The 11,926-nt window shown below is 53.6% G+C and overlaps 1 protein-coding gene across 1 annotated transcript; it reads right to left on the bottom strand.

Annotated features, from left to right (window-relative positions):
- Positions 1–463: 463 nt before the first annotated feature.
- PPP1R14A (protein phosphatase 1 regulatory inhibitor subunit 14A) lies at positions 464–6,314 on the bottom strand. The gene is made up of 4 exons (XM_017506614.2): positions 5,885–6,314; positions 2,697–2,777; positions 2,098–2,130; positions 464–675 (listed from the first exon to the last, which is right to left on the bottom strand). Exons 1-4 carry the CDS (start codon positions 6,083–6,085, stop codon positions 547–549), a joined length of 444 nt encoding a protein of 147 aa, XP_017362103.1. The 5' UTR covers positions 6,086–6,314; the 3' UTR covers positions 464–546.
- Positions 6,315–11,926: the final 5,612 nt, after the last annotated feature.

The following is an 11,926-nucleotide window of genomic DNA, read 5'->3' as shown; positions in this document are numbered from 1 at the left end:
GTACCTTGATGCCAGAGACCATTTTCCTCTCATCTTTGTAGCCTCAGTACCAAGGGCTATTGTAAGCACAGCGCAGATTTCATGAAGTGGCTGAATGATTTGTTTGCTGTGTGATAACCTGTATTGAGTTGCTACTGGCCACCTTCGGTCATGAGCATGGCCCTTGACCCAGATTCCTGCAGGAGCCCGCATATAGGGGCCCTGCTGGCTGGGACTAGGGATGGGGGCGGGGTGGAGAGTTCAAGGGTAGGCGGGGTCTAGGATGTAAGTCCCAAGGGTGTGGGGTCAGCAGGGCGGCTTCTCATGCTCTCTGGCCCAGGAGGAGTGATTCTCCATCTGGCAGGCCCAGCTGTGGTGCTGGGGCAGGGATGAGGGCAGAGGCCACGGGAGGAGAGAGGGAGGCTGGGGGCGGAGCTCGGGGAAGCCCATGGTAACCCCGGGGAGGAAAAACAGCCACACAGTGTTATTGTTACAGAACCATTAAATACAACTTATACACAAGCCGGGGCGGCGTCCAGGGAGGGGGGCAGGGAGAGTGGGAGACGGTCAGGGGTGAGCAGTCCCGGCCGGGTCCTGGAGGGGGCTGAGGCTGCCATCGTGGGAGGGGCTGGGCTGGCGGAGGCCGGGCTGCCTGTGGAGGCCGTGAAGCTTTACCAGCAGCTCCTGGATGAAGTCCTGAGGACAGGGTGGGGAAGCTGAGAACATGGGAGCGGCAGGGGCACCCCCTGCCCCTGTCCAGCCCAGTCCCTGACCTGGGTGCCTCCTCCTGTTCTCTGATTGTGGGGTGGGGGGGGAATTAGGGGTGGAGGCTATAGACACACAGGAAGGTGAACCGGGAGAAAGAGGCAGAGATGGAGAAAGAGCGAGGAGGCCGGGCGCGGCGGCTCCCGCCCATCATCCCAGCACTTTGGGAGGCCGAGGTGGACGGATCACAAGGTCAGGAGACTGAGACCATCCTGGCTAACGTAGTGAACTGTGTTCACCAAAAATACAAAAAATTAGCTGGGCGTGGTGGCACGTGCCTGTAAACCCAGCTACTGCAGAGTCAGAAGCAGGAGAATCGCTTGAACCCAGGACTCGGCAGTTGCACTGAGCCAAGATCGCGCCACTGCACTCCAGCCTGGGTGACAGACAGAGCGAGACTCTGTCTCAAATTTAAAAAAAAGTTAGCCAGGCAAGATGGCTCATGCCTGTGATCCCAGCACTTTGGGAGGCTGAGGTGGGTGGATCACCTGAGGTCAGGAGTTTGAGACCATCCTGACCAATACAGTGAAACGCCATCTCTACTAAAAATACAAAAACTAGCTGGGTTTGGTGGTGGGTGCCTGTAATCCCAGCTACTCGGGAGGCTGAGGCGGGGAATTGCTTGAACCCAGGAAGCAGAGGTAGCAGTGAGCCGAGTTCATGCCACTGCACTCCAGCCTGGGTGACAGAGCGAGACTCTGTCTCAAAAAAACAAGAAAGAAAGAAACAGCTAGGAAGAGAGCGAGCCAAGGAGACAGGGAGTAGGGGAGGGGGAAACACACAGAGAAACAGAGAGACTTGTAGAGACAGAGACAGCGAGAGACATAGGGACGGAGAAGACACAGAGGCCCCCAGAGACAGATCCAGGGCAGACAGACACACAATGACATTTGTCCCTCAGGCTGTCCAGAGCTAGCTGGAGAAACATGAATATTTTTCCCTTTTAAAGCAGGGGAGGAAGTGGGAGGGGTTGGGCAGCTCAGCTGCAGGGCCTGGGAGGATGGAGGGGCCCCCAGAGGTAGAGAAGGTAGAGAAGGGAGCCCGGGTGGAGGCAGTAACAGGAGAAGGACAGAAGGAGACTGAGCCCGAAGGCGGAAGGACAGGCACAGGAGAGGCAGAAACCAGGCAGAGGGGCGAGGACAGAATGGAGCCCCCTCAGCAGATGGGGGAGAGGGAGAGAGATGAGGAGGAGGACAAAAGACACCCCTGGAGACCAGAAAGAGCTGTGGAGGGGGTGCCGGGGGTTCCCCAGAGATCCTTCTGCCTGTCCCAGGCATGGCCAGCTCCTTCCTCCTCCCCCATCAGAGTACGTGGGGCCAGAAAAGGGCCAGTAATTGGGGAGAGAAAACTCACCTCGATGGGGCTCCGACAGGACTTCAGGAGTCCCTACAACCCCCAACCAAAAATAAATAAATAAATGAAATGACTAACACCTCCTCCCCTCCAGCCCCTTCACTTTCCCAAAAATTCCCAGCAGCAAGACAAATGGAAGTCAGACTCCAGGGTGGACTGCCCACCAAGCTTCCAGAGGAACAGAGCCTGAGGGGCATGCGGAGCGACCCAGAGAAGGGGTGAGTCACTGGATCCAGTGGTCACAGGAGAGGGCCAGGAGGTCACACGGCACTTCCCTCCTCTAAAAAGGTGTAAGCCATAAGCAAGGACAGGGCTGCCAAACTGCCTGGGTTCACCGTCCAGCTCTGCTCCTTCTGAGCTGTGTGATGCTGGGCAAGGGAGTCAACCTCTTTGGGCCTCGTTTGCCTCATCTGGAAAATGGGCTCACACTAGGGCCTGCTTCGGAGGGTTCTGTGAGGATGACGAGTGGGTGGATGTGTGTCAGGCTGTGGTACCAGCACCTGGCATCCAGTGAGCACTCAGTAAACATGGGAACGATTGCTATTATTTTTATGGATGTGTGAAGTGGGGGGCTTGGGGACGCTCCCCACCCCACCTACCTGGATCTTCCGTCTTCTCTCCTCTTCACTCTCTAATTCCAGCAATTCGTCGATGTTGACCTCATCCGGCATGTCTGCCTCCTAGGGTCAGGGAGGGAGAGGTGCTCAGGGTCCCCTTCCCTCCCTCTGTCCCCCGCCTTTGCCCAGGGCTCTGCAGGAGCCCCACGGGCCCCAGGGCCCAGCTGGCGGGTTCTGGAGCATTAATGTGGCAGTCAGGGACAGCACTGCCAAGGCGGGACATCTGGGTGGGGGGGAGGGGTGGCAGATGGGCTGATGGAGCCCTGGGGCCCTGTACCAGCCCCAAGCCTGGGCCCTTGGGCCCCGGGAGCCTCGGGGCTGGCACGAGGCTCTCGCCTTGGCTCCGGTTCCCACAGAGGAAAACAGGCCTGGTGGAGCCCTGGAATGTCAGATTCTGGGATTCAGGAGAGGGGCTGGCTTCTGCCCTTTCAAGGAAAAGTCTTACTTAGCGCTAGGTGCGGGGGAGGAGAGGCTGGCAAACAGCAGCCAGCTGGGGCGGCCCCTTCCCCCAGGGAACAGGAAGGGAGGGGAGGGGTTGGGCCAGCCCTTCAGGGGCCACAATGCAGTCTGGTGAGACCAGAGGGAAGACCACCGAGGCCCCTCAAGGTGGGTGGGTGGGATGAGTCAGAAGCTGAACTCAGCTGCTAAGAGTGGGTGCTTAGTGTGGCCTCTGCAGGCGGCGGCCCAAGCGCAGGCCGGCTCAGTGCCCCTGCTAGGAGCGCAACCCAGCTGTCCCCAGCTGTTGAGGCAACAAGGGGTTAGGAATCCTTTCCTCCCCAACCCAAAGTCCGGCTGTCGGCTTCAGGGCTGGAGGGTCCTGGTTCTGTGTGGTGAAGCCGCTTCAGCAAGGACACAGGTGTGAGTCTCTGCCAGGGCCACTGCCTGATGCCAAGGGCCCGGGGCTGGCTGAGGATGCAGAGGGACCCAGCAGCGTGAGGTGGCTTCGTATAGGGAACTATGGTCCTGCAGGGGTGAGGTGTGAGCCTCTGGCGTAGGTGTGTGATGCGTCATCATGTGTCCTCAGCCAGCTGGAGGGCCCCCCAACCAAGAATGACCTCAGAGATGCCACCTGCCGCTAGCGACCACACTTGTTCACCGGCGTGGGCCCAGGTGTGAGAACAGAGGGACTTAGTGTCCCTGTGGGAGACGGGCCATGCCTCCCACCATTGTTGCACTGTGAAAAGGACGACTCCTGGGTCCTGTGTACACTGTAGGTACACAAGTCACAGAAGGCCGGTGCAGTGGCTCACGCTTATAAATAATCCTGACAATTTGGGAGGCCGGGAAGAGAGAATCGCTTGAGCCCAGGAGTTCAAGACCAGCCTGGGCAACATAGTGAGGTCCCATCTTTCTTTTTTTGAGACAGAGTCTCGCTCTTTCGCCCAGGCTGGAGTGCAGTGGCGTGATCTCAGCTCATTGCAACCTCCACCTCCCAGGTTCAAGCGATTCTCCTGCCTCAGCCTCCCAAGTAGCTGGGATTACAAGCACCCACCATCATGCTGGGCTAATTTTTGTATTTTTAGTAGCGACGGAGTTTCGCCATGTTGGCCAGGCTGGTCTTGAAATCCTGACCTCAAGTGATCTGCCTGCCTCAGTCTCCCAAAGTGTGGGGATTACAGGCTCGAGCCACTGCATGCAGCCAGCCAGGCCCCATCTCTAAGGAAAAGAAAAAAGAGGGGCCAGGCGAGGTGACTCATGCCTGTAATCCCAGCACCTTGGGAGGCCGTGGCAGGTGGATCACAAGGTCAGGAGTTTGAGACCAGCCTGGCCAACATGATGAAACCCCGTCTCTACTGAAAATACAAAAAATTAGCTGAGCATGGTGGCACATGCCTGTCATGCCAGCTACTCGGAGGCTGAGGCAGGAGAATTGCTTGAACCTTGCAGGCGGAGGTTGCAGTGAGCCGAGATTGTATCACTACACTCTAGCCTGGGTGACAGAGAGACAGGGTGAGACTCTGTCTCAAAAAAAAAAAAAGGGAAAAGAAAAAAGAAGTCACTGAAAGTGTGATTCAAGCAGAGACTCAAGTGACGAAGTACCTGTGTCTGTCAAAACGTACAGCCGTGGCTTCAGCTCCTGTGTGCCTGCGGGCAGCGGTGGGTTCTGCATTGTATGTCCACCTGTGCCTATAGTTGACACAGTTTTATGTCTGAGTGTAGTTATAAATTCTGTTGGTTTTTGTTTGTTTTTGAGACGGGGCCTCACTGTCTTGCCCAGGCTGGAGTGCAGTGGTGCAACCTTGGCCTCCTGGGCTCAAGCAATCCTCCTATCTCAGTGTCCCAAGGAGCGGAGATTACAAGTGGGTGACACCACGCCTGGCTAAGTTGTTATATTTTTGGTAGACAGGTTTTCGCCATATTGCCCAGGCTGCTCTTGAACTCCTGACGTCAAGCAGTCCTCCTGCCTTGGCCTCACAAAGTGCTGAGGTTACAGGCGTGAGCCACTGTGCTGGGCCAGTTTCTGTTGTTTTCTGTCTGAGTGGCTGTGGGTCTGTGCCTGTGTTTGTAGGCGGTCAGGTCATAGTTTTTCCTTTAGGAGGGAACGGAGGGCTGCAACGGGAGTCATTCTGTGTTTGAGTGGAGTTTGCTGCATCTGCCTACAGCTGTGGCCCACGCCGCTGTGTCTATGGGTGGCTGTGGCTGTAGCGTATGCTGATCTGTGGGGGGCCCCCTCCAGCCCCACACGCTTGTGTCCTTGTGAGTTTGTGCATGGCTGCTGCTTCTGGGCTGTGAGTGGCTCTAGCTTCCTTCACTATGCACGGCTGTGTCTGCTGTTGCTTCCTTTGCCTGGGTCTCTGTGTGGCTGTATCTCCTCTGTCACCATGTCTATGTTTGGCTTTACGACATCCCCCTTCCCCCACTCTTTCTCCAGACGTGGCGGTTTCAGCTCCATTTAGCCTCTTCTCTCCCTTAGGTCAACCCCCGGCCCTCCCCAGGCGTTTGGACACATCTCTGGAGACCCACGAGTTTGCGTGTTTCTCTCTGTGTGTCCACAAGCTCCATGCTGTGGGGACAGACGGCCAGGCCAGTGAGTGCCCGGCCCTAGGGCACTCGTCCCCTTGTGCAGACCAGGCTGCCTGTGCACCAGCGAGCGTGCACCGAGACCCCAACGGCGTTGGGTCTCCGCGCCCGGGTTCGATCTGTCCCGGACCACCCCTCCCCGGGCTCACCATGCCGCGGTAAAGCTCCTCCAGGCGCCCGTCGATCCACTTCTCCACGTCCAGCCGCCGCTGCAGCTCCCGCCGGTCATACTTGACGGTGACGCGCGCATGCCGCTTCTGCAGCCCCCCGGGACTGCCCCCCGGCCCGCGGGCCCGCGACGGAGACTGCAGCTTGCTCAGCACGCGCTTGCCCAGCCGCTGAGCTGCCATCGCGCTGCTGGCCCCCGCCCGGCCCCGCTCTGTGCGCCTTGGCCTCGCGCCCCGGGTGCTTCTTACGGGCCGGGGCGTGGCTGGCCGGCGGGGGGGGGGGGCGGGGGCTCGGCGGGAGATCGGCCCCGCCCCGGTCGCCCCGGGCCTCAGTTTCCCTGTCTGCTGCGCGAGGGCAGGCCGCTGCGCGGGCTTGAAGCCTGCAGTCGTGCCGGGTTCAGGTGTGCGCGGGGTCCCAGAGCCCTAGGCGGGTCCCGGCGTAGGGGATTCCCGGGCCTGGATCCTGGGTGGGGGGCAGGGGGGCGGGGGGCCAGGACAGACACTTGGGACCCGGCCTGTCTGCTCCCTCTGGCGGCCGCGGGGGGCGGTGCGGGAGCGTCTGACCCGCCGTAGAAGGTCGAGCGTCATTTGTTGCTTCGTTCATTCATTCACTCATCCATCCATCCGTTTGTTCATCTTTCATTCCATTCAAAGAATATCTTTTTTTGTTTTTGTTTTTTGAGTCGGAGTCTTTCTCTGTCGCCCAGGCTGGAGTACAATGGCGCGATCTTGGCTCCCTGCAATGTCCCCGCGTTCAAGCGATTCTCCTTCCTCAGCCTCCGGCGTAGCTGGGATTACAGGGATGTGCCACGTCCGGCTAATTTTTGTATTTTTAGTAGAAAAAGGGTTTCACCATGTTGGCCAGGCTGGTCTCGAACTTCTGAGCTCAGGTGATCCACCACGCCTTGGCCTCCCAAAGTGCTGGGATTACGGGTGTGAGCCACCTTGCCCGGCCCCATTCAACAAATATGTATTAAGTATCCCTTCTGTACCAGCCACTGCTCTAGGCCCCAGGAATAGAGCAGGGAACAAAACAGACAAGCCCCAGTCCCAAGGAGTTGACAGTTGTGGCGGGGACGGATGAGAAACATGGTAAGTACAGTATTATACTGTTTATCATGAGTGCTTTAGAGAAATACAAAGCAGAAAAGGAGAAATGGAGTAAGGGTGGGGTTGCAATTTTAGCCAGGGTGGCCAGGGAAGTCCCTTACCTCAAAACAGGCTTCCCACTGCTAATTATGAGCAGCAAGAATTACACTTTTAAATTTGTTTTTTTTTTTTTTTGAGATGGAGTTTCACTCTTTCATTCTTGTCGCACAGGTTAGAGTGCAGCAACAGGATCTGGGCTCACCGCAACCTCTGCCTCCTGGGTTCAAGCGATTCTCCTGCCTCAACCCCCTGAGTAGCTGGGATTACAGACATGAGCCACCACATCCAGCTAATTTTGTATTTTTTAGTAGAGACGGGGTTTCTCCATGTTGGTCAGGCTGGTCTTGAACTCCAAACCTCAGGTGATCCGCCCACCTCAGCCTCCCAAAGTGCTGGGATTACAGGCATGAGCCACCGTGCCTGGCCTATACTTTAAAATGTAAACGTGGCTGGGCAAAGTGGCTCATGCCAGTAGTCCCCCAGCACTTTGGGAGGCCGAGGCAAGTGGACCATGAGGTCAGGAGTTCAAGACCAGCCTGGCCAACATGGTGAAACCCTGTCTCTACTAAAAATAAAAAATAAAATAAAAAAAAAGCCAGGCATGGTGGTTCGTGCCTGTAATTCTAGCCACTGGAGAGGCTGAGGCAAGATAATTGGGTGAACCCAGGAGGTGGAGGTTGCAGTGAGCCAAGATCAGGTTGCTGCTCCAGCCTGGGGACAGAGTGAGACGCTGTCTCAAAAAAAAAAAAAAAAAAAAAAAAAAATTGTAGAGATAGGGTCTCCCGTTGTTGCCTAGGCTGTTCACCAATTCCTGGGCTCAAGTGATCCTCCCGCCTCGGCCTCCCAAGGTGCTGGGATTACAGGTGTGAGGCACCTCAACCCACCAACCAGCCAGAATGTAAAACTTTTGAGTTTCAAAGAACATCATCAAGAAAGTGAAGAGATGACCCATAGAATGGGAGAAAAAAATGGCAAATCGTATAACTCATAAGGTGCTGGGATGAACCACCACATGTGGCCAAACTGTAAACTTTAAAAAGGTGAGTTGGGGCTGGACACAGTGGTTTATGCCTGTAATCTCAGCACTTTGGGAGGTCGAGGCAGGTGGATCACTTGAGGTCAGGAGTTCATGACCAGCCCGGCCAACAATGCAAAACCCTGTCTGTACCAAAAATACAAAAATTAGCGGGGCGTGCTGGTGCATACCTGTAATCCCAGCTACTTGGGAGGCTAAGGCAGGAGAATCGCTTGAACTTGAAAGGCAGAGGTTGCAGTGAACTGAGATTGTGCCACTGCACTCCAGCCTGAGCGACAGAATGAGACTCTGTCCCCAAAATAAATAAATAATACAAATAAAAAAATAAAAGGGTGAATTGTATGGTATGTGAGTTATATCTCAATAAAGCTATTTTATTTAAAAATTTAAAACAGGCCAGGTGCCGTGGCTCACACCTGTAATCCCAGCACTTTGGGAGGCCAAGGCAGGTGGATCATCTGAGGTCAGGAGTTCGAGACCATCCTGGCCAATACAGCGAAATCACATCTCTACTAAAAATGAAAAAAAAAAAAAAATGTAGCCAAGCATGGTTGTGCACGATTGTAATCCCAGCTACTCGGGAGGCTGAGGTGGGAGAATTGCTTGAACCCAGGAGGTGGAGGCTGAAGTGAGCTGAGATCACAGCACTGCACTCCAGCCTGGGTGACAGAGCAAGACCCTGTCTCAAAAAAACAAAAATAAACAAAAAACAACTATCCATAGCTCCCCATAGACCTCATCCTAAAGGCCAAATTCCTTGGTTTAGCAGTCCCAGCTGTGCCAGGGACAGTCCTATTTCAGCACCTTTCACTCGAAGTTCCTCTGCCAGGAAAGCGCTTCCCTAGAATGTCCGCAGAGCTCACTCCTTCACTCCCTCCAATGCCCTCTGTTCAGTGAGTTCTTCCCTGGCTGTGCTATCTCACAGTGCAACTCTCACGCCTCTCAGCCAGTTCTGTTTTATACGTAACACTTACCACTTTCTAACATTATATCTATATAAATATATTTTCTTTATTTTTTTGAGATGAAGTCTCAATTTGTTGCCCAAGCTGGAGTGCAGTAACACAATCTCGGCATACTGTAATCTCTGCCTCCCAGGTTTGAGAGATTCTCCTGTCTCAGCCTCCTGAGTAGCTGAGACTACAGGTGCATACCACCATGCCCAGCTAATTTTTTTTTTTTTTTTTTTGAGACAGAGTTTCGCTGTCACCAGGCTGGAGTGCAGAGGGGCGATCTCGGCTCACTGCAACTTCTACTTCCTGGGTTTCAGCAATTCCCCTGCCTCAGCCTCCCGAGTAGCTGGGACTACAGGCGTGCACCACCATGCCCGGCTAATTTGTTTTGTTTTGTTTTGTTCTGGTATCTTAGTAGAGATGGGGTTTCGCCATGTTGGCCAGGATGGGCTCCATCTCTGACCTCGTGATCCACCCACCTCAGCCTCCCAAAGTGCTGGGATTACAGGCATGAGCCACTATACCCAGCCATGTTCTTGCATTTTAATAATGTATTAGAAATAAAAATAGTAGCACAACAATTATAAACATGAAGAAACTATTCTGTCACTCTACATATTCCTTTCGAGTTTTTGTGTTTAAAGTTTAAAGTGGTTGGGTGTGGTGGCTCACACCTGTAATAGGAGAATCACTTAAGCCCAGGAGCTGGAGAGCAGCCTAGGCAACAAAGTGAGACACTGTGCCACACACACACACACACACACACACACACACACACATACACACACACACACACACGCCGGAAAGCCAGGTGCAGTGGCTCACGCCTGTAATCCCAGCACTTTGGAAGGCTGAGGTGTGCGGATCAGGAGGTCAGGAGATCAAGACCATTCTGGCCAAGATCGTGAAACTAAAATACAAAATACTCTACTAAAATACAAAAAAACCACACAAAAAACAAATGGTATGAACTTTGAGTTGTAGTATTTTTATTTGGCAAGAGCAAATTTTCTTTTTTTGAAATGGAGTCTCACTCTGTCGCCAGGCTGGAGTGCAGTGGCGCAATCTCAGTTCACTGCAACCTCTGCTTCCTGGTTTCAAGGGATTCTCTTGCCTCAGCCTCCAGAGTAGCTGGGATTACAGGCACGTGCCATCACACCCAACTAATGTTTTGTATTTTTAGTAGAGAGGGGGTTTCACCATGTTGGCCAGGATAGTCTTGATCTCCTGACCTCGTGATCTGCCTGCCTCAATCTCCCAAAGTGCTGGGATTACAGGCATGAGCCACTGTGCCTGGCCGCAAATTTTCTTTCTTTTTTTTTTTTTTTTTTTGAGACAGAGTTTCACTCTTGTTACCCAGGCTGGAGTGCAATGGCGCGATCTCGGCTCACCGCAACCTCCGCCTCCTGGGTTCAGGCAATTCTCCTGCCTCAGCCTCCTGAGTAGCTGGGATTACAGGCATGCACCACCATGCCAGCTAATGTTTTGTATTTTTAGTAGAGACGGGGTTTCACCATGTTGACCAGGATGGTCTTGATCTCTTGACCTTGTGATCCACCCGCCTCAGCCTCCCAAAGTGCTGGGATTACAGGCTTGAGCCACCGCGCCCGGCCCGCAAATTTTCTTTTTTTTGAGATGGGGTCTCACTCTGTCACCCAGGTTGGAGTGCAGTGGCACAATCCAGCTCACTGCAGCCTCCACCTCCCAGGCTCAAATGATCCTCCCACCTCAGCCTCCTGAATGGCTAGGACAGGCATGCACCACCAAGCTGAGCCAATTTTTTCTATTTTTGGTAGAGAAGTGGTTTAGCTATGTTGCCCAGGCTGGTCTTGAACTCCTGGGCTCAAATGATTTAATCCCGAAGTGCTGGGATTATAGGTATGGGCCACCGTACCCAGCCAGCAAGTGCAAATATTCATTCATACTGGATTTGAGTAATATCTTTAAAATTGAAATTTATTTGATCAATTGTTAATTGTTTTAAAACTAAAAAGCAGGCTCCCTCCTACCAAAAGACCGAAAAAAGAAATATAACAATGATTCTTACGTGACTATTACTGAAAATAATTTTCTGGCCAGGCGTGGTGGCTCATGCCTGTAATCCCAACACTTTGGGAGACTAAGGCGGGCAGATCACCTGAGGTCGGGAGTTCGAGACCAGCCTGACCAACATGAAGAAAACCCGTCTCTACTAAAAATACAAAAATTAGCTGGGCCTGGCAGTGCATGCCTGTAATCCCAGCTACTTGGGAGGCTGAGGCAGGAGAATTGTTTGAACCCGGGAGACAGATGTTGTAGTGGGTGGAGATCATGCCACTGTACTCTAGCCTGGGCAACAAGAGTGAAACTCTGTCTCAAAAAAAAAAAAATAATAATAATAAAATAAAATAAAATAAAATAAAGAAGAGGCCTCTGCCTTCTTCCAAGCCTCAACAGCTCAACACATTCTTCTCTGTCTTCATGCTCAGGCCTGGGTTTGGTGGGCCTGAGTGGCAGTGGGGGACTCAGGTGCTTTGGCTTCACATTCAGACTCCACCTTGAGTCCATGACCTCACTGCAGGCTTAAACTTCCACTGTGTAAGGTAAACACCATTTTGACAACTCGGTTAAGGCTCTTCATGTATTATTATGCTAGGAGGGAACTGAAGAGTGGGCGTGGCCCTGGCTCCTGAACACACTATTCTCTTTCCTGCCTGAAGACCTCTGCATTTGCTATTCCTGATGCTTGGGATGTTTGTCCCTTGGCCTTTATCGTCCTTAAAAGTTCATTATCAGGCCGGGCGCGGTGGCTCAAGCCTGTAATCCCAGCACTTTGGGAGGCCGAGGCGGGTGGATCACGAGGTCAAGAGATCAAGACCATCCTGGTCAACATGGTGAAACCCTGTC

The sequence above is a fragment of the Cebus imitator genome, unplaced genomic scaffold (assembly GCF_001604975.1).
Source record: "Cebus imitator isolate Cc_AM_T3 unplaced genomic scaffold, Cebus_imitator-1.0 Scaffold356, whole genome shotgun sequence".
Taxonomy (NCBI): Eukaryota; Metazoa; Chordata; class Mammalia; order Primates; family Cebidae; genus Cebus; species Cebus imitator.
This window is presented reverse-complemented; position numbering and strand designations above follow the sequence as displayed.